The sequence below is a fragment of the Panthera uncia genome, assembly GCF_023721935.1.
Source record: "Panthera uncia isolate 11264 chromosome B2 unlocalized genomic scaffold, Puncia_PCG_1.0 HiC_scaffold_25, whole genome shotgun sequence".
NCBI classification, from domain to species: Eukaryota; Metazoa; Chordata; class Mammalia; order Carnivora; family Felidae; genus Panthera; species Panthera uncia.
In genome coordinates this window covers 16478767-16501511 of record NW_026057581.1, presented here as the reverse complement: position 1 = coordinate 16501511, position 22745 = coordinate 16478767, and the positions used below count along the sequence as shown (strand labels likewise).

Below are 22745 nucleotides of genomic sequence, written 5' to 3'. Positions count from 1 at the left end.
TGAGAAAAACGCATGGTTGCAAAGTCTACCGCGTTCCTAAGACTCTTTCAGTAAATACTTATTAGCAATTATCGTGCTGCAGCCGCCATTTGGCTCTGAGAACACAGCAGTGGACAAGATAGGAGGGGTTTCTTCTCCCAGGGGATCCCATTTTAGGTGGAACTAGAGAAAAAAAAAAGCAAGAAACAGAAAAGCTAGTAATAAGGGTTCTGAGAGGGTTAAGAGAAGTGAATGTGCTAGAAGGTGGCTGGGAGGGGACATTCATTTGGAAGGTTAAAGCCCCTGAGTTCTGGGCAACCACAAAATGCCTGATCTCAACCGTCCGGCAGGGAGCCTCAGGGCAGCAGGACCGATGGTACCAAGGAGTGACTTTAGCTTATTTGAGGAACAGAAAGGAGGCTCCTGTGGTTGGAACGTGGGAGGCGAGGGTGAGTGCGGTCTGAGCTGAGGTCAGAGGTCAGCACTGGTCATGAAGGGCTTTATAAGTCAAGGTTTGAATCAAAGAGCAAAGAGGAGGACTGCAGGGCAGCAGGGGGAGGGGGGGTAACAGGATGTGATTTATGTTTCTAAGAGGCCGTCCTGGCTGCTGTGTGATAATTGCATTGTAAAAGGCGAGTATGAGAACAGGGAGGCGCATTCGGGGGGCATTTGCTACCATCTAAGAGAGAGATGACTCTCGCCTGGATTAAGTTGATGGGGCTGGGTCGGATCCCTTAGGGAGAAGGGTAGGGCATGGGACCAAACGCTGGGCCCTTCAACAACCAATCCCTTACTCAGGAGACCTTAACCATTTCTAGGTCTGAGACCCAAGAGAGCAATTTCTCAGGGAGGCCTTATGAAAGGGACACTTGGGAACAGCAGAATTCTTCTCAAAAGCATCACTGCGTTCTCCCTTCTTCCCCCGGCCACCCCCTGTCTGCCCCTCCTGGAGCCTCTCTTGTGCCACAGCGACTGGAGAGTGTCCAGCACCTGCCATGGCCGATGCAAAACCCAAGGCAGGGTTGAGACAGGGAGCGGGGAGCCAATTAATTTAAGGAGGTGGGGATTACGAGGAGTAATCTGTTGGGGATTACGAGGAGTGAGCACTAGCCAATGCATAAAAACCTGTGAATGACAGGGTTTGTCACTGAGGAAGATCAAATTCCAATTTGATGGGCAATCAGCGAAACCAATGCACCTGTGCAGTGGAGACAAAGGATGACAATATTAAGTGATGTGCTCCTTCCCTCCAGAACTCAGATGAGAAGCTGTTCTCAGTTGGAAAAGGGCGGTTCGATTCCACCACACCCTGACTTGTACTCGGTCCTTTTCCCATCTCCTTTCTTTTGTCGTACGTCAAGTAACTGGCTTTTGTGACCAGGTTTATTGTGCTATTATTATTTTTTTTACTAAAGGGTCATTGATGTATTCTGTTGACATCCAAAGGAAATGGAGGGGAGAAAAAGGTTTCTGTAAAAAGGCTCATTCAACTTTTATTTATTTTTATTTATTTATTTATTTATTTATTTATTTATTTATTTAGTGTTTAGTGTTTAGTGTTTTTTAGTGTTTATTTGTATTTATTTGGAGAGAGAGAGAGAGCAGGGCAGGGGCAGAGAGAGAGGGAGAGAGAGAATCCCAAGCAAGTTTCATGCCCAGCTTGGCACCTGACGCGGGCTTGATCCCATGATCTCAAGATCATGACCTGAGCCAAAATCAAGAGTCAGATGCTTAACCAACTGAACCAGCAAGGAGCCCCACAACTTTTATTTTTATATGCCATTAAATTATTTTGCTTTCATTGTTTGACAAGCAACAACAACAACAAAATCCTTTGCATACTTTATCTGCTTAGAAAATTCCAATGGATTTCATTTATCATTGTAAAACCAAGGACAACTTAAACATTTTACAGTCTTTTATACATAGCTGTTACATGCGGGGAATCTGTTTTTAAGTTGGAACACATTTCTCGGAAGGAAATGAATCCTAAGTAACTTTTCTTTTAACTCAAGTGTCTTATTTAAATAAACTTTTTGTTGAAAATAATATTAAAAAGCCCATCATTGCAGCAGGAGAATGGTGAGGCTGTTTTATCCTGGCTTGACCAGGATAAAGTTTGGCAAAGCGGGAAGTGTGAATAAGCTGCTTATCTCTGGGGTAGCCCAAGCAAATATTCATCACCGTCTCCACGCTGCAATCACCTTGACCTGCTGGGTTGGAGGCACACCATCCCTTGGTTGCTGTAGGTGATCATTGTTTTGGAACCCGGAGGATGAACCAGGTGGCCTTTTGAGGCACCTTGCAGCCCAGGGATGTTTGGAGAGAGAGCTCACTCGGGCCCTGTCGACAAGAGGGCTTCCTGACAAGAGTCTTGAGGAACTTTGCAAAAAAGTCTCCTAGTTGCCCTAACTCTGCTGTCTTCCAGGAGAAACAACAGTAGAGGCTGAAAAGAGGAGATTTTTACCTTTCCTTCATTGGGTTTTTGGTGTAATAGGGCATTCTCCTATGAAGTTTGAAATAAGTCATGGCTGTGAGGAGACCATTTCTGACTTTCTGCTTACTTTGTGGCCCCGAACAAGGCTGGACCATCTAAATTCTTTTTTTTTCTTTCTTTTTTTTTTTTTTTTACATTTACTTATTTTTGAGACACAGAGAAACAGCATACGTGGGGAGGGGCAGAGAGAGAGAAGAAGACAGAATCCAAAGCAGGCTCTGAGCTGTCAGCAGAGAGCCCGACGCAGGGCTTGAACTCACAAACCGTGAGATCATGACCTGAGCCGAAGTCAGACGCTTAACCAACTGAACCACCCAGGCGCCCCAAGGCTGGACCATCTAGGATGTTATCATATTTCCTCTCCCCCTTTATGTATTGGAAACTCAATATAATACTCAAATATGTTCAGTTCAGTTCAATGAGTACTTATTTTCTCTGTTTATTTTATTTTATTTTATTTTATTTTATTTTATTTTATTTTATTCTATTCTATTCTATTCTATTCTATTTTATTCTATTCTATTTTATTTTATTTTATTTTTTTTCACTCTTTTAAGTGTTTGTTTTTGAGAGAGAGAGTGCAAGTGGAGGAGGGGCAGAGAGAGAAGGACAGAGGATCTGAAGCTGGCTGTGCACTGACAGCAGAGAGCCCGATATGGGGCTCAAACTCGCAAACAATGAGATCCTGACTGGAGCGGAAGTCAGACGCTCAACTGACTGAGCCACCCAGGTGCCCGTCTCTGTGTTTATTTTAACTGAATATCTGATTTGTAATATATTTCACTGTTCTTATAAAAGCAAAGTTACACAAATAGCTTAGGCTCCCCCCGACCTTTCTGACCTTACTCGATGAACCGTATCTGTCTGATTAGCCACCTAGCAATTAACACACAGTTCAGGCTAAGTCGTTGAAAACACTGATGTATTAATTTAGTCAGTCAGTGGATCCTAAGAGGGGATATTTAGGTTTGGAAAAAGCCGTTTTGTGTGTTTGTTTTGTTTTTAACTTCAGAATTGTGGTGACACATTTTTCAAACAATTGCATGACGCTGACTGTATGCCAGAACCTGTTCTAAATGCTTCATAAACATTAAGTTTTAATTTCAGCTTTGAAACAAGCCTCCTACACAGCAACGATTATTATGCCCATTTTACTGACGAGGAGATCAAACTTTGCAGAGAGTAAGATCACCGAAGATCCCACAGCTAAGAGGCAGAGATAAGATTTAAACCCAGGTTCTTTTGCTGAGGCCAAGGTTGAGGTATTGTTGTTGTTTTTAAAGTGTTTTACTTGGAAATAATCCCAAATTTACAGAAAGGTTGTAAAGGAAGGTGCAACAAGAAATATAACACTTCCTGCGATTCTTTGTTGTCAGCGTGTGTAACGTTCTTCTTCTGAGACGCAAATACCCACACGGTGGCCCTTTACCCTAGAATACGTCAGTGCGTATTTGCTAGGAATAGGGCTGTTCTTTTGCGCAATCAGCGCATGTCTCTCTTTAGTAAATGTAGCACTGATGAGATACTTCTATTCGTTTGCTGTCTATATTTCAATGTTGACAGTTAACCCAGTAATAAGGTCTTTTCTCATTTCCGCCAGGACGGGCTCCAGACTAGTTCTAGGTATTCTCGTTGTCAAATCTCTCTTGCCTCCTTCATCTGGACACATTTCATCCCCTTCCCGTGTCTTGTGTGACCTTGATATTTTTTTGCAGAGTATGTTTCCCCTCCTGCCTTTAACAAAATAGAACAAGCATTCTTCATCTTGTGTTTGATGCTTTGTCGCGATTAGGTAAGGAGATTCAGTCCTACATAGGAGACGCGGTGACCGGCTCAGGATCTTATCTCTGGAGACACACGATATCTGCCTGCCCCTCGCTGGTGGTGGTGACTCGGATCACCATGCTCCATCAAGCGGTTGTCTGATTTCTCAGACAAAATAATTACTATTTTCCCCTTGCCGCTAATAAGCCGTCTGGGGGGAGGCTAAAGGATGTTCCTCTGCCACTTGGAGGCACCAGTCATAGGGAGCCGCGTATGCGTGTGAGGGTGGAAGCAAGTTCTTCCCTTCCCTTCCGCGGGAATGTTACAAGCGGGGAATATGTGCTCCTTCCACCTGCAGCTGGAAAGTCCGCACATCTTTTGTTGTGATTTCCAGTCGTCACAGGGCATTTCGTTAGGGCTGAGTTACTGCTCGCAGGTAGAGCTTTGGGGCTTTGATGTTTCTGGGCCCTGATGAGTCAAGCTTGCATCTGTGAAATGATAAAGCGGCTGAGATGCCTCCCGAGAGAACAAGGAATGGGATCCTCACCCGTAATGTCTGAGACCACATTTCAGGAAAGGGCACCGGTTCCTTGAGGGAAGGCAGACAGCAGCAGAAATGGAAATCTGGACTGGCTTCACATCCAAACCTGGGAGACGTTGCAACGAAGGATTGATTTAGGGTGTCGGAAATCGCCAGCGGAACTGGTCCCAGCCCAGAACCCTGGGCAGTAGGCAGAATGGCTGTGAGCCCAGTAGGACTGACCCAGCCCATCCTCCTATAAACATCTTGACTCTGCGGAAGGAGAAGCAGAGCCCTGGTTCTTTACACACCCATGAGCATCTGAGCTCTTACACAGCCAAAATATTTCCCACGAATACATGTGATATTAAAGATAGTATGCTAAAAAGAGAGGATAGCGAATAATCTAGGTAGAGAAGATTAGACGAAAAGTTAGAACCCATATACTCAAGCCGTAGGTTACTAAATAGTTACTAACACTGGCATCGAATTTGTCTCAGAACTTCTCTATGGGAAAGGCAAAAAGGAAAACATGATCAATTAGTTAAAAAAATCTCACTTCCATGACAAAAAACTGATCAGTTACTCAGAAGAGACAAAACATTCCCGATGCTTAAACGTGAATACGTCTGTCTTTGCTTTGCTTTGCTTATTGGTAATAGAGCTTTTCTTGAACACTTAGCCTCTTGTCAATTTTCTCTGTAATTGATTTTTACTTCCAGGTCCCGTGGTTGAAAGGTCTGTAAATGCTGTGATGTCTAAAGATCTGAGTACCAGGATGGGGAAGAAACAGAAGTGGCGAGTCCCATCGAGAGAGCACATAAGGTAACGTAACAACACAGTTAATCCAAAACCACGGATTCTAAATCCAGGGTCAGAGGGTTTGGCCTCATTACACCAACTTGCAAGGGAGTGCCCTGGAGCTGTGCCCGCAGGGAGCTAGGAAACAGGAAATCCCACCTCAGGAGATTGCTGGCAGCGAAATGGCAGTCACCCAGCAACAACAACCACCACAACAAGAAGGCACTAAAAGGAATGATGGAAAATCACTTACATGAAGGGAAACAATGCAACCGGAACTTATGAGTACTCTAAACCCTGCCCTTTGGAGGGATTTCAGATTTTATTTGTGATCTTTAAGGATCCTGCAAAGTCCTTTTGGTTCAAAGGGCTTCTCCAGTGTGGGACTGGTAGGAGACTTTCGGGGAATAGATTCATTCATGTGGTCAGTTAGCCAGTCAGCAAACATGACTTGAACTCCAGGCCATGAGATGGAAAAGAAGAACTCCAGATGCCCTATGTCTGAAATATACAATAGGATAGGGACAGGTGCAGGCAGAGAAATAAGAGCAGTGCTATGTGTTTCTAGAGCACTGCAGAATTCTTTTAAAAGCTTTATATTTGTAGGGCGCCTGGGTGGCTCAGTCGGTTAAGCGTCCGACTTCAGCTCAGGGCATGATCTCCCGGTGTGTGCGTTCAAGCCCCGCATCGGGCTCTGTGCTGACAGCTCGGAGCCTGGAGCCTGCTTTGGATTCTGTGTCTCCTTCTCTCTCTGCCCCTTCCCTGCTTGCTCTCTCTCTCTCTCTCTTTCTCTCTCTCTCAAAAATAAATAATAAAAACATTAAAAAAAGCTTATATGTGTAACATCGAACAAGGTCTGCATTAGCATCTCCTGCAAAAGCAGGGTGATGGCAGAATCTGTCAGAAAAGCCAAATTGCCCTTCCGGACTCTTTGTTTTCCCAACTCACCACAGGGGGGTGCTGTGTGAGGCTACCCTGAAGGCTCCCGAGTGAACGCTGCTTTAGATCAGCAAAATGGTAGGCACTAAATAAAAAGCTTCAGAACCATCGTAGGTGGTGTCCAGATAAAGCCATTGTTACCTGGAGTGAATGAGCGTAGGCCATTTGCAGTGGCAGGGACATAAAGGACTCTCGGAGGGCCCTTTCCAATAAGGGCGGCTGCCTGGGAAGTGTAAACACGCAAGTCTGGTCCCCTTTGCAAGCGACAGGACATGCTAACTTTTCTCCAGAACGCTTTCCTCCACACAACAGGCCCCCACAGGCCCTCTTCTGAAGGTTCTTTGCAGACCTTTTGTTTTCTTGCTTGTTGATTTTCCTTTTGCAAACAAGACTGGGGGACCCATTATTCAACTAAAACCTTCTTTTGTCAACTCTTAGGTTTTCTCCCTAGTGTTGATTGGATGTCTAGACAGATAGGTGGAAATAATTGCCCAGGGGGAAGGACAACCTTAACTCAAGTGGTCCATTTACATTTTTACATCCTCCTAAAAATACACCACACCAACCCCTTTGTCTTGGTAGTTCAACGTTGTGCAAGACTCTGGAATATGTTGCTTCTTTTTCCAGTGTTTAAAATGTCCCGTTCAGAACCATTGTTCTTCGAGACTTCAACTTCTTTGATAGGGATTTAAATCACAAAGGGCTCAGGCAGTTCTGAAAAAACCCTCTGTTATGCTCCCTGGGTCATAAAGGAGACTCATAAACTGCTTTTGCGTGGTAACTGTTGTGGGGGAAGTGTAGATAGTGTCTGATGTCTGATGGTATCCTAACTGCCAGGCGGGCCGGAGAAAATTAAGGGTATGTTTTCATTTAACATCATTCCTTGCTGACTCTTGTCTCCCTGGAAAATTGTCCACGAGGAGACAAACGAGGGTGCCCTTTCTGTTAACTCAGTTTTCTTAATTATAGTTGGTAGGAGATGGGCTTAAATCGTGTTGTGAGGTATGGGCTCTGTCTTCCCTCCAGGCGGTGGAGGAATTTGTGTCAGAGACTGGTAACAGTAAACCCTGAGATAAAAGTCAGCCTGCCCAACTTTTTCCGTTGCCCCTTTTAAAGGTTTCTCTCCGGTGTTCTGGCCTCTACTCATTAAAAGCCTTTCAAGGTTGTTTTTTTCTTCTCTTTTCTTGCTTTCAAGCACAAAATAAGCGTGTGCCTACACGTTCAGGACCTGGGAGGAAAGAAGGGTGGGCTGAACGGAGTCTTCCCGTGGTACTGTTTGGGGTTTCTATGGCCTTGTTTATTCCCTCTTTTGCCTAGCCTCGGGGTTCAGTGCCAGGCTGGGATAGTGTCACCCCAGGCTGCTTTCGTGGAGACATCCAGAACTGTGGTGCTTCCTAGTTCAGAATGGGTCCACATCCGTCCCGATGCCCAAACCAGAAACCCTCAGCATAGCTACCCCTGCATCAGGTGCCATGTGCAATTCATCAATCGTGTTGATTCCCTCTCCTATACGCCTGGAGTCTGTCTGCTTCTCTCTCCCTTTTGGCCCAGGCTCCCTTCACCCTTTCTCCTACACGGACACGAGGGCTTCCTAACTGAGCTCTCAGGATCGTCGAGGCCCGTCCTCACCGCCTTCCACCCTACCAAGTGCTGTGTTCAGAACACGGCATCTGTTATCATGACGGCCGCCTTTTCGAGAAGACTTCCCAAATGTTAAGCAAATGGGAATCCTTAGAGCAAATCCCCGGACAGGCCAGGCAATCTTTGACTGTTCTTTCTCTTTCTCTCTGTATGGATTTCATTGTCCTCTCACTTTCTTGGGTCCCATCTAAAAAGTACTTGCATTTTAAAGCTCTTCGTACAAGATTGACCTTCAGTTGGGCTTTTGTCTGTAATCTGCCTTAAATTGTTTCCAAAGCATGTTTACTTTTGGCTTCAAACAAAGCAAAGCAGAGAGCAGGACTTCCATTTCCTTCCTGCCCCCGCTGGGGCACCACACATTTGCTGAGCAGGTAGAGACCCTGGCTGGGAGGCTGGGCGACTGCTCGGGCTGGGGCCGCCCTTGCCTTGATGGGCACAGCCGATCCGTGCTGTGGCGGCCAGGCAAGAAATGTTCAATGAATGCATGAATCCTTGTTTTTCATGTCCTCTGGTGAATGGCAATTTCTTTTGTCATCCTTCCTCAAAAACTGTGAAGAATGTGGATGTGGTATGTGGGGAAACATCTAAAGCCCAGACAGACTTTTAACTGACTAGGGGAACAGGAAACTGTCTCTGTCTTCCTGGTGAGTCTTGAACTAGCCCAGGGTTGTCACTAAAAAGCTGAACTTTCTTATTTGCCCTTTTTTTAAATTTTTTTTTTTGGGGGGGGGCCTGCCAGCGTTTCTGGTGAATTAATTGGCAGTATCGGTTTGACAAAAAAATGGAACATTAGAATCAGTTGGGAAATGCCTTACCTCTTTTGAAAATCAACTTGATTGAGCTAGACGTACCTGTGATGACATGCACCCGTTTTGAGTAGATATTAACATTTCCATCGTAGAGCGCAGATATAACACATATGTATGGCCCTGAAATAAAACGTGTCCGTCACACCAAAAAGTTCCCTCGTCCTCTTTTCCGAATTATCCCCAACTCCCACCCTTGCAGGAAATCACTGATTTGATGTCTGTTACTGCCAAGTAGATCTGTGTTTTGTAGAACTTCGTATATATGTACTCTTTATTTGGGTGGCTTTTTCTCAGCAAAATGTTTCTAAGGTGGATCCATCCATGCTGTTACATGTGTCGTTAATTCACTCCTTTTTATTTATTTATTTTTGTTTTGGTTGCTTTCTTTTTTTAGAGTTAACATCGCACTATGTTAGTTTCAGGTGTACAATATGATGCGGCCATTCTGTACGTTACGCAGCGCTCATCATGATAAGTGTGCTCTTAATGTCCTTTGTCTGTGTCGCCCGTCCCCACGGACTCACCTCCCCTCTGGTAACCATCAGTTTTTTCGGTGCGTCTCGTTTTTCATTTGTTCATTTGTTTTGTTTCTTAAACTCCACATATGAGTGAAATCGTACGGTATTTGTCCTTCTTTGACTTATTTTGCTTCCCATCATGTTCTCCAGCTCCATCCATGTTGTTGCAAATGGCAAGATGCCATTCTTTTTTATGGCTCAGTAATATTCCTTGTATGTATACCACCTTCTTTATCCATTCATCTATTGATGGACATTTGGGCTGCCTCCATAATTTGACTATTGTAAATAATGCTGCAATAAACATAGGGGTGTATATATCCTTTTGAATTAGTGTTTTTGTATTCTTTGGGTAAATACCCAGCAGTGTGATTACTGGATAATATGGTAATTCTATTTTTAATTTTTTGAGGAACCTCCATACTGTTTTCCACAGTGGCTGTACCAGTTTGCATTCCCACCAACAGGGCACGAGGGTCCCTTTTTCTCCACATCCTCACCAACACTTGTTCCTTGTGTTTTTTATTTTAGCCATTCTGACAGATGTGAGGTGGTATCTCATTGTGGTTTGATTTGCATTTCCCTGATGAGAAGTGGTGTTGAGCATCTTTTCATGTATCAATTTGTCATCTGTATCTCTTCTTCAGGGAAATGTCTGTTCATGGCTTCTGCCCACTTTTTATTTGTTTTTAGAGAGAGAGAGAGGGAGCAGAGGAGAGGGACTGAGGGAGAGAGAGAATCTTAAGCAGGCTCCATACTCAGTGCAGAGCCTGACACAGGGCTCAATCCCACAACCCTGGGATCATGACCTGAGATGAAATCAACAGTCGGGCGCTCAGCCAGCTAAGTCACCCGGGCGCCCCTTGTGCCCATTTTTTAATTGGATTATTTGGTTTTTGGTATTGAGTTGTATAAGTTCTTTATACATTTTGGATACTAATCCTTTATTGGATATGCCATTTGCAAATATCTTCTCCCCTTCTATAGGTTGCCTTTTTGTTTTGTTGATTATTTCCTTCAGTGTGCAGAGGCTTTATATTTTGATGTAATCCCAATAGTTTATGTTTGCTTTTGTTTTCCTTGCTTCAGGAGACATAGCTAGAAAAATGTTGCTATGGCTGTTGTCAGAGAAATTACTGGCGTTCACTCCTTTTTATTAATGAATACTGTTCCATTGTATGAATAGACCACAATTTATTTATCCACTCACCTGTGGATGCCATTGGATTGTTTTCCTTTGGGACTATGATGAATAAAGCAAGTTAGTTTTTTGTGTGGACATACATATTTTAATTTCTCTTGGGTAAATATGTATGATTGGAATTGCTGGGTTATATGGTAAGTGTATGTTTAACTTTATAAGAGATTGCCAAACCATTTTCCAAAATGGTGGCACCATTTTACATTCCTACCAGCAGTGTAGGGAGTTCCAGATGCTCCCTGGAATAATCTTTACCAGTTATTACTGGTAATTGTTTACTTGTTCTATTAATTACTGAGGCAGAAGTATCTAAATCTCCACCTTTAATGACAGATTTCCCATTTTTCCTTTCAGTTATATCAGTTTTTGCTTCATAAATTTTGAAACTTTGTGATTAGGTACATACAAAATAAATAATTTTTTTTATGAGTTGACCCTTTTATCTTGCAGTGTCCTCCTTTGTCCTTGTTCTCAATTCTTTGTCTGCTAATGTAGCTGCTCCAGCTTTCTTTTTAAATCAGAATGTGCATGGTACATCTCTTTCCATCCCTTTGCTTTTAAACTTATATGTATATTTTCATTTAGTGCAGGTGTCTTTTAAATAGTATATAGCTTAGTCTTGCTTTTAAAAAAAAATCCAGTTTGAGAATCTGACTTTTAATTGGTGCGTTTAGATCATTTAGTTTTTAAAAAGTCATAACTAACAAAAGAATAAATCATCTGTATTTCAGGTGTACAAACTGATGATTTGACAGGTGTATACCTGTGAAGCTATCACCATGATCAATAAAATAGCCATTTTCATCATTTCCCCAAAGTTGCCCTGAGCTCCTTTGGAATCCCTGCCACCCCTCCTCTTTCTAGGACACCACTGAGCTGCTTCCTGTCACTATAATTTGCATTTTTTAGAATTTTGTGTAAATGGAAACATACCGTATGTAGTCTGTTTTGTCTGTCTTCTTTTATATGTCGCAATGGTTTTGAAATTCAATCATATTGTTTTTGTTTCAATTTTATCGTCCCTTTTTATTTCTGTGTAGTATTCCACTGTGTAGATACACAATAGTGGTTTTTTATGCATTCACACAGATGGAGATTTGGGTTGTTTCTAGCTTTTGGCTATTACAAGTAGAGCTTCTGTAAGCATTCTTCTTCAAGTCTTTGTATGGACATATGCTTTTATTTCTCTTGAGTAAATACGTACGAGAGGGTTTCCTAAGTAATACATTAGGCATACATTTAATTTTTTAAGGAACTGCCCCAAGCGTTTGTAGCATTTTACACTCTCACCAATAGTGTATGAGGGTTCCATTTGCTCCTGTCTCGTCAACAGTTGGGATGGCTTGCCTTTTTAATTTTATTGACTCTATTTGGTGTGTTTACATTTCATTTACTTATTGCCCATTCGTAGGTCTTCTTTTGTGAGCTTTCTGTTCACATTTTTTGCCCGTTAAAAAAAAATTTCATCATCTCTTCATTCTGATTAATGTCCCTGGTGGATTTATGTGATACTTTCTCCTGCAAATATTTTCTCCTGCTTTGCGGGCTGCCTTTTTGTATTTTTTAATGGTCTCCTTAGAAGAGCAGAGTTTTTAATTTTGGTAAAGTCCAAATTATCGATTTTTTTCTTTTATGATTTATTCATTTATTTAGTTATTTCATTACTTATTAATTTTTTTAACATTTATTTATTTTTGAGAGAGAGACAGAGACAGAGAGACAGAGCATGAGTTGGGGACGGGCAGAGAGAAAGGGAGGCTACAGGCTCTGAGCTGTCAGCACAGAACCCAAAGTGGGGCTCAAACTCATGAACCGGAAGATCATAACCTGAGCTGAAGTCAGACACTTAACCAACTCAGCCACCCAGGCACCCGTTATTTACTTACTTATTTATTTTTCTATCTAAGGAACTTTTATCTACCTGAAATCACAAAGATTTTCTCCTATGTTTTCTTCTAGAAGTATTACATATAAGTCTATGCTCCATTTCAGTGTTGTGTAGGCTGTAAGGTAAGTCTTCGTTTTTTTCCATGGAGAGATCCAGTTGTTCCTGTACGATGTTTTCAAAAGACTTCAGTCCCCATTGAAGTGTCTTGACACTTTTCTTAAAACTCAGCTCATGTTTATAGATGTGGACAAAATGATACAAAATATATACAAATAACTTTATCTGTTAATCTCACAGTTAGGATACCTGTGTGAAAGAGGGGGCTAAACATTAAAAATAATTTACGTGGATACGAATGTCTAATTTTCATCAAATCTAGTTTTCTTTTAACTGTTTCTTTATGTCTCTTCCAAAATGAATTAAGCAACTCTCTTTGATTCTAAAACCTCACAAATGGTATCATCCGTATTATGATGGTAGAAATCATCGTACCCATGATTTAAATGGACAGGCTTTCTGGGGAAGCCAAGCCTTGTTCCAGATATTTGGGTTTGGCAATGTCCACAGATTGCAGAATTTTCTTCATATGTAAATACACTCTGAAGTGACACCAAGTGAAAGAATACACAACTCTCAATTCTCCTAAAAAAATCCAGATCTCTAGTATTGCTCTGTGACAAAGAGAAATATGGAAAAGAAAGCCCAGTGCCTTTGGAAATCGAGATCTAAAAATTTAATGTTTTAAAAATAACCTTTACATACAAGATGGGAAAGAGTAATACAGACTGAATGTTTTGGTTTCGAAAACGTGAAATGTCACCATGTAGCTTAGAACAAGTCTGTCATCTCCTAAGAAATACACATTATTATACAATGGAATCTATAGGGACACTTTTGAACTCCTGCTTAGTTGATTTTCAGCAGTCTCCTTCCTCCCTACAAACTTACTTGTCATATAACCATACAACTTGTAATCATCTTTTGACAGAGAACTTGGAGAGCTACAATTACGGCTGTTTTCAAAAGCACCTTCTATGATGTTTCACTGATTTTTTTTTTTTTTCCATCACACTTAGATCGCACATTCTTCTCTCTTAAATCCCTTCCTGTTCCAATGATTTGGCTTTTAAAACAAGCAAGCTTAATTAAGTCAAGGCATATATTGCAAAATAAAAACGTTTTCCAATAGGCTAGACTAGAACCATTAAATAAGAACGGGACCAAAAGCCTATAGATAACATGCTTCCTGACTTGGTAATGTGAGAATACCTTTACCCATTGGGTAGGAAAGGTCTCATCTGCCCCAAGATGAATCTGATGGCTTGTGTTGTGTCTGTACTGTGCCAACACCATCAGGTTTAAGGGGGACGGACTTTGCTGAGCTGTGAGATGGCAATGGGCTGTTTACACAGGGCCGTGGGCCAGACAGAATTGTAAAGACTCGATGGGCTCAGTGTTGGGTCAGCAGCTGCATGTTTGAAGAAGGGTGCGAGATCAAGCAATGGATTCTCATAGAGTAGGATGTGGCCTGGAGGCTCTTAACCTTTAAGTGACTAAGAAACTGGTCAGTTTCCCTCAGGTACTGACGGTGGTAGCACCCAAGTGAATGTTGAGAGTCCAAAAAGGCCTCTACTTAAACCTGACAGAACGGAACCATCCCTTCTTTTTGTGGACAATCGTAGTCTGATATGTCTTTATGAATTCCTGCTGCAAATAATCTGGTCTTTGCAAATTTAAAACACCCTCTGGAAAGCCTCATGGCCAAATCACTCATAAACGCAGATGATCAAAAAGCCCCGGGGAAACATGTGCTCTCCTTTTATTGTGATGTCCTCTCTGTTTTGAAACAACCCAGCCCCAACTGGGGATATGGCCTTGAAATACTTCTAAAATATCGGTGCTTGAATCAACATACACTTCCTGAAACTTCTAACAGGGCTTCCTCCCTCAGAAGTGCGGCATTTTGCCACAATGTGCCCGAGAAGGTCAACTTTGAAAGGGGCCTCAAAACAAGAACAAGTCACATCATGCCTCATTATTGGAAGGTGAACATTTGCATGTATACGTGCTTCCCAGACTTGGAAGTGACAGGCTCAGGATAATTGCTAGTATACATATAGCAATATTACAACTAGCTGGTATGTTTTCTAAAAAAAAAAAAAAAGAAAAAAAGAAAAAAATGCAGCATTAGGAGGTGGTTACTAAGGTGCTTCTTAATTCATGTTTTCTAATGGAATGTCTCGGACAGACGTCTACAAACGAACGTGCATACACAGGCATACACACGCACATGGACACATTTCTGTACAGCTGATGCCTTAGATGCTTACGTGTTTACATAAGAACCACACAGGAAAAAAAAAAAAATTCCCCCTCGAGCTCCCTGAATTTCTGAATGTCATCTAACCCCATCAAATGTTAAAATATTTCATTTTCATATAAAATTATCTACAAAAATAGATAACATTTACAAAAACCAGATAGCATTTCCAGTTTTCCTTGGTGGCGCGCTCAGCTCCCCCTTCTTCCTGCCCTTCTCAGAAGGTTGCCATCTCCAGCAAAGAGCGCTTGAAGAGCTGGGCGTTCCTGGACAGGTCTGTCACATGGTGCACCATCTCCTGCAGGGCCGTGGTGCTGGGGTAATGGAGGGCGGCCATCTTGGTCGCCATCACTATAGTCTTGAGCTGTTCGCAGAGCTGGTTGCTGGAGTTCATCACTTTGTGGCGAATGTCCTGGGTGGCCACCTGCCTCGTCAGCGTGTCCCCAATGAACACCAGTTTGTGTGCGCTCAGGATGACAAACTTGCTGTGGGCCACGAAGATGCGCGGGGGCTGCGCGGAGCTGACACAGCTGAAGAGGGCGTCGATGGCATTGAGGAGGGAGATGTAATGGGTCTCACACTGGTCATAGTAGAAGTAGAGCAGCTGCCTATCCTGAGAGCCCACGCTGCTGTTTGTGGTCGGGAGGCTCTGAGAGGGCTTCCACTTGGAGATGTCGTTCTCCACGGGCTTGGTAATTTCCTGTTCCAGCAGCTGGAACTGACTTAGCTGCAAGGAAGCAAAAAGCAGATATCCTGAAGGGTAAGGCAAGTGTGCTGTGCCGGAAATGAACCCCGGGGCTTGGAGTTCAAGGACAGGGATTTTAATCCCCAACAAGGGTCAAGTGCTCATTAGATGGGAGGCCTTGGTCAGGTTGTCTGACTTTCCTAAAGTGTGAAACGTAGAGGATCCCTAAGGGATCGGCCAGCTCAGGCCCCTGTGACTGCGCATTGGTCTCTTCTGCCCTAAGGCTGGAAGGCAGCTCGCCCTTAGACTCAGCTCTGTTACCTGCACCTTTATGAAGGTTAAATGAGTTAAGGTTTACAGAGTGCTTAGAATGGTGTTTGGTTTATTGTAGCCTCTGTGTAAATGTTTATTGAACGTTGAGTGGTGGCGAGGGAAACTGAGAGTTGGTTCCTTCTCTGGGAAAGCCTTGACTCTGTCCCTTCCAGACTCTTAGATAAATGACAGTCTGTGACCCCTTTCCATTTCTCCTACTCTTTCAGTCAAGATCCGTGAATGTTATTATCCAGCACTACAGGAGAGACTAATGCACGTAAATACATGTACATTGTGGAGAAGAGCGTCCCTATGGGAATCTGAATAATTGTGCATCATACCATTTAGCTGCTCAGAGCTGTTGAAAGAAAAGCTCCTCACACACAGACTCAATGAGCGTTAGCTTTCTTCTTCCCTTCCTGCGTCCAGCTGGTGTATTATTTAAGCTGCAGTGATAATAATTTCATGCTATTCTACCAAATCTCAGGAAAGACCCTTCTTTTGCAGGTGAGGACTATTTGTGACCTTAGCTTAGGACTCAGTGATCTGCTCCAAGGTGGGGCTCAGTCAGAGTAGGGATAGCCTCGTCCAGCTTCCCCCACAAGAAATGCACAATGAGCTTTACTTTTCAACCGACTCTGCTTTCCTCTTAGGAATTGCTATGGTTTCAACAAGTTCCCCAAAGCCCTGCTGTCCTACTTGGCCAAATGCCAAAGTGGATATAACCAGGTACAACGTGATGTTTGAAGTTATCTCGTTTATGCTGTTGCAAATATGTTCATAAATGTATCATCTTATTAGATGGAGAGCTGGGGGTATCTTCTCATTTTATACGTAAGTAACTGAAGTTCACGGAGGTTAAGTGACTTGCCTGAGGTCACATAGTTGGCTGGTCTGAAAGCAAGGACATGTCTCTGCATGCCATTTCGTTTCAATTTAAAAGGCTTATAAGTCCTCAATCCATTGCTTTTTATTTTTGTGCCCAGTTACTAGCAATACCCATCATTATCAGCCCCACTCATGCCCAACTGTTGAGTGAACCTGCCCTGCCCAAATCCCTTGTTTAAGAGCTTGCATGAAATTTGAAAACATTTGATCCTGCCCTCGTTCTCTTCGATTGGACCAAGAACAAACAGCCAAGCCATAGGCTTGAGTTGTAGGAGAGAGAGAGATAGAGATGACCCAATTAGGCTCTTTTTTTTTTTTTTTCGAGGAATTTGATGAACCACAGTAGGAAACCATCAGCTGAGGAAGCTGAGACGAAAAGCCATCTGTAGAAAGGACTTTGAGTGGCCATTTATGGGTTCTGTAAAGTTAGAGGGGCGACAAATGAATAGGTAAGCAAAGGAAACTGCTAGAAAATAGAGAAGGAAGCAGATTTAGAGAAAAGCAAAGGAAGTACAGGAGGAGAGAGAATTTATAGTCCTAGCTCTCATCAGACCTGGCTGTATCTGCATTTTCTGTTCTTGCATTCCCCTACTATAAAACCTGTTTGCTTGGGCTGGCTTGAGTGGGTCCTGCTCCTTGAGACCAACAGCTTTAACCCAAAGAGTCCTAATATGTTAGATATACAGAATTAGCCCAGAAAAAAATGGCTGTTTGGACATAATCCAGGAACACCAGCTGGATTACCAACGCTATAAACTTTCTCTTTGTTCTTATACCCTATTATATGCCTTAGAGCCTATTTATGCCAAAGTATGCTGGAAGGATCAAAACCATAATCTTTTGAAGTAACACCTTCCTTATTAAGTGGGAAATCTTTTCAATACCCAGTAGGTTTTGTTCTGAGTGAACTTACCTGATGATGTTCCAGCTGCATCTTGTTCTGTTTGATGATATTTTCCTTTTCCAGCAGCTCTTTCTGTTGCCTCTCAAACTCCTCCTTGCCCTATTATTTTCCAACACAAAGAAAACATTACATCACCCCTGTGATTCACTTATGCTAACAATTTCATTGACAAACGTGTAAGCACCCTTTCATTTTCCAATGCCTTGGCGATTTCCCACAGGCCCAGTTAGGCCCTGTGAACCCCAGGCCCTGGTGTGCTTCTCTGCCAGACTTCCAGAGTCACCATAGAGGTCAAGGCTGAAAAGTAAAGTCTGTGTCCATGTGAGAGGCCACCATCTCTGCTCCACTTCACCATTCTTGGAGACCCACAATCCCCTTCAAACCTCCTTAAGCAACACTGTTTCTCAGCGTTCTAATGGGATCCACGCTGCGCTCCTGGTTTCATTGAATCATCTATGACTCTACACCAAGTCGGTATTTCCAACAGACAGAGCTGGACAACCCGCCATATGAATGGTGAACGCCCCCATCTACTCTCTCTCCACACCTTTCCTTAGCACTGGGAGATGGGGGAGGGAGGGCGGGCTCAGCTCTCTCCCTTCCCCAGTGTCTTGCACCCAAGGGAATTGTAGTAGTTCGTCAGTTCTCAGGATAATCCATGCCTCTCAGTCAAGTGAAATAAGACAGCACACCAAATTCTAAATAATGGACCCTGGTAGAATGTCTGAATTCCCCAAAGTGAAAGGGATCCCAGGTCAGCTTCGTAGAATTTCCCACTTGCAGGAGGCCAACTGTGCCTGTCCAGCTTCCCATGTGCTGGTTAAGTTCTACGTCAATTGACAAATGCCCAGTGTTCCTTAAGGTAAGCCTGAGGTCGGGTTAAGTTTTTCTGTAAGTAATTAAACACACACACACACACACACACACACACATTATAGAGCTGAAGGGACCTTAGACATGCTTTAGTATAGAGGTTTGCATTTTTTTTTCCTTAACGGTGCCTCTCTCCTTTTTCAAATAAAATACCACGCAGAACTATATGACAGAACGCCAACAGAAGTGGAGAGGATATGATTATCTGGGGGCCCACTCTCCTACTTGGGGAGTCTCTTTCTGCTTGCCTGAGGCATATCAATGGATCACTCCAACTCTGTGCTTCACTCATGTTGCAAATGAAGAAATTACAACCCTGAGAGGTTTGAGAAGTCAATCACACTTAGTTAGTGTCGGGGAAAGGTCTAGAGCCGGGGACTCAGGACTCTCCGGCCAGTGTTCTCCCAACAGTACGATATCGCCTCCATCTGTGAACTACTAATTTTGTTTGTGAACCAGTAATCATGTTCTCCCCTCCGGCAGTCCAGCCTACCAGTCGTACAGGTATCAATCCCAGGCTCTCTGGACATGAGTATAGGTGCTTTTATGGGTCTGGTTTCCTTACCTGTAGGTGGACGTAATCATAATCATCCATCCAGCTCCTTTCAGACCCATCGCTGCTGCTACAGTCAGGAGGCTGGTCCTTGCCTAGGCTCGGGGGCAATGGCTTGGTGAGGGCTTGGGCCTTGTGGTCCCCGGGATGCAGCAGCTGCATCTGGGACGCAGCGTGTGGGTACTCAGCGGAGTTCATGATGTTCCCAGACCCACTCTTCACGTGCGAGCTGCCCGCGCCTGGTCTAAAGAGGGCCTCCGCGTTGGTGTTGATGGTTGTGGTGAGCTGCTTGGCATCGTCGGGCACTGTCTTCGCCACCATCACAAACCGGTCCAGATCATCGCACTTGTTCTGGGGCTTGTTGATGGCCAGAATGTTCAGGGACCAGCTGTGCTCGTTTAAGTCATGGCTGGTCTGGCTCAGAATCTGGTGGGAGTCTTCCACTCTTTGGAGCTCCCGCTTCATTTTGTTATGGAGGACGAGTTCGGGGAGGCAGGAAGCGTTTGCTACAGCTCCCTTGGCAAAATGGAGGTAGTCCCTCACGAACAGCTCCACCTTGTCCACCGCGGTGCGGATCTCGTTGACGTGTCGTTCCATGTATCCGTAACACCGCCAGTCTGTGGTGACCAGCGCCATGAGGCTGGCGACGCCCGTCTCCAGGGTCTGCTGGAGCCGGTGAAGTCGCTCGATGGCTGTGTCTGGATCCAGTAAGAGCCTTTTGTCCTGAGACGGGGAGGCTGACAGCGAGGAGTCCTTGGAGGTGGTCGAAGACGTGGACATGTTACTCCTGGTGCTGCCCGTGCTGGAGAAAGATAACCGGTTGATACTGTCCACCACGTCCTGCGAGGCTTTGACATCTGGTGGGTTGTGCAGAGGGACGTCGTACACGCCGTCTCTTTCTTCGGGGTTTGCTTTCTCACCGCTTTCTGCCGCTGGCTCCAGAAACTGAACCCCTCGGGGGACATCATATGCATCGTTCTGGGCGCCCAGTGACTGTCCCAGCTGTGGGTGGTTCACCGAAACGCTTTGGTGTCTTCGTGTGGCCAGTTCAGCGGCTCCCGGAGCATCACAGTTATATTTTATGCGAAGGTCCTTCCCCACTGGCTTGGTGCTGGCTGGGGGGATGTCATAAACGCCCTCTGGTCTGACGTCCAGCCTTCCCGATTGCCTCACCGGAGGGGGGAAATCATACTCTTTTTCCCTCAGCCCTGCCTCGTCTCGGCAAGTAGCGGGTGAAATGGCATATACCTGAAAAGTAAAGGAAGCAGGAGCTGGTATTTGTTCGCTTGCGCATATGAACATGCAGAAATGGAAAAGGACATTAAAATGAGGCTAGAATTCTCAGGCCGCCTCTCTGGCTCCTTGTTTTTCACCTTCTACCCACTTGACGGCCAGTGTTTCCCAAGGCTCTGCTCGGCTCTGTTCGTCCCTCATCCTTTGACAGGATCGTCCCGCCCCGTGGCCTCTGTGCCGCCTGTGTGTGAGTTGTGAGCCTGGCTGAGTTGCCCTCCCTGGGTCCCAGTCCCGCGTTTCTGACCACCTCCTGGGCCTCCTTCCTCGGCTGAGCCAGGCTGGGCAGCAGACTACGTGTTAACACACAGGACTGGGTGTCGGGAGACCCAAGGTCTCTCCCTGGACCTGTCGGCCGTGAAATGCTGCGTAAGTTGCTTAAATGTTCTGACACACAGTTCCCTTATCTGTACTTCCTGTGCAGGCATACCCCAGCAGATAACAGAGTGCATCAAACACACTGACCCCTGTCTATGGGCCGAGGAAGCTGTAACACTTTCCATAAATATGAGATGTGTTAGTTGCTTGCCAAACTGAATTATCGTACCTTCTTACTGGCTCTCCTTTACGGACTACCTCGTTTTTAGCACAGTCCCCTAAATATGGAATCCTTAGACTTATCTTTGAGGTGTTTTTTTCCTTTCACTTTTTTTTTTTTTTTTTTTTTTTTTTTTTAAATAATCTCTATGTCCAGCACGGGGCTCGAACTCACGAGGTCAAGAGTCAGGTGTTCTACCAACTAAGCCAGCCGCGTGCCCCTGGAATCCTTAGACTCATCTTTAACTATCGCCTTTCTTTCCTCTCGTTCACTCTCTCAGAAAGACTAGTTTTTCCCCTTTGGTTTGCCCTTCTTGTTTTATTCCAATAAACACACACACACCCCTTCTGGGCTGCTCTGTCACTTACCCCTTTTGTAGGAGGGATGTCATAGACTCCTTGAGGTTTTATTTCTCCCACTGGCACTGAAAACACAGGGACTTTGACTGATGATGGAGGGATGTCATATACCTGAAGAGAAACACTTGAGTTACCCAGAACAGAAATGTCGCATACTTGTCATTTTTTACACTACTGAGCCTTTCCTTATGGATTTATTTGCCAGGTTATGTATACCTTGGCTCTTTAACTGCATTCTACATAAGAGCTTGATGGAATTTTGCTTTTTATATTTCATAATTTTCGACCCAGACTGCATATAAAAATGACATTACGTGAAATATTGACACTGTACTTTCAACTGTGGTTTAAAATTTACACTTCCTGAAACAAAATGATAAGCAATAGGAGCTTTGTCAAGTAAAAGCCTATCAGGATTTCCTGATAAAGCAAATCCAGAAAACATAATTTATTAAAAAAATTTTTTTAATGTTTATTTTTGAGAAAGAGAGAGAGACAAGAATGTGAGCAGGGGAGGGGCAGAGAGAAAGGGATACATAGAATCCCAGAGCAGGCTCCAGGCTCTGAGCTGTCCGCACAGAACCCGACGTGGGGCTTGAATTCACGAACTGTGAGATCATGACCTGAGCGGAAGTCAGATGCTTAAATGACTGAGCCACCCTGGCGCCCCCAGAAAACATAATTTACATAACATTGGCTAAAATGGCTTCTGGATGGGTGAACTTAATAATTCTTCACGTGAAACACACCTAATCTGTGAACTTCCCTTTGCTCTGTAGCTTTGAAGGAATACCACCCTGAAGTGGTCCCCTCTGCTGGTGACCATGGCCCTGGTACATACCCCTTGAGTGGTGTGGGAAGGAGGGATGTCGTAGATATCCTTTTGGTATCTGGACGGGTACTCATACACGTAGCCTTGTCCTGTTCTCACGGGGGTTATCACCTGTGGGCAAGAAGACACAGAGGTGTAAACTTCCAAGCCCCCGTCCTACTATATCTCTTAGCCTCTTAACCAGGCACTCCTCCCTCACCTCTCCCCCACAAACAAAGAACGGAAGACAGAAAAGGAAGGAGACAAGGAGACATCAAGTCAGAACACTTTTAAATCCCCTCTTGTATCCCAGCAAAGAACAAATCCCTGAAATAGCTCCAACCCTCTTCCTCATGGTGACAAATCATCTCAAAGTAGGTCAAAGTCTCAATTCCCAGGATGCAACTTAAGGGAGAATCATTTTTAAATTATGAAGGTCCTAGATCATCCCTTTGGAGCACCAAAACCACAGATAATGGAAAAAAAAGGTGCACTTTTTTTTTTTAAAGGCTCTGAAACTATTTGTAAAGTGAATAATGCAAATAGAGAGTTCAGCTACTTAAAATTCCTCTCATACCTTCCCCAGGATGCCTCTTCATGTGACATTATTATTATTATAACTAAAATTCCATAGGTCACTAGAGCACTTTTATGA

General features: G+C 44.0%; 1 protein-coding gene across 4 annotated transcripts in view; it reads right to left on the bottom strand.

Annotated features, from left to right (window-relative positions):
• NEDD9 (neural precursor cell expressed, developmentally down-regulated 9) overlaps nt 1-22745 on the bottom strand; it is a 214667-nt gene that overhangs the window by 17684 nt on the left and 174238 nt on the right. For 3 of the 4 annotated variants that reach the window (XM_049655041.1, XM_049655044.1, XM_049655043.1), the window contains 5 exons: nt 22121-22222; nt 21289-21390; nt 19105-20340; nt 17676-17765; nt 12937-15604 (listed from right to left, as the gene is read on the bottom strand). In XM_049655041.1, coding sequence (XP_049510998.1) covers nt 15095-15604; nt 17676-17765; nt 19105-20340; nt 21289-21390; nt 22121-22222 — 2040 coding nt within the window. In that variant the 3' untranslated portion in view covers nt 12937-15094. Of the gene's footprint in view, nt 1-12936; nt 15605-17675; nt 17766-19104; nt 20341-21288; nt 21391-22120; nt 22223-22745 lie in introns of those variants that run through there. The other variant, XM_049655045.1, reaches the window with a different exon arrangement.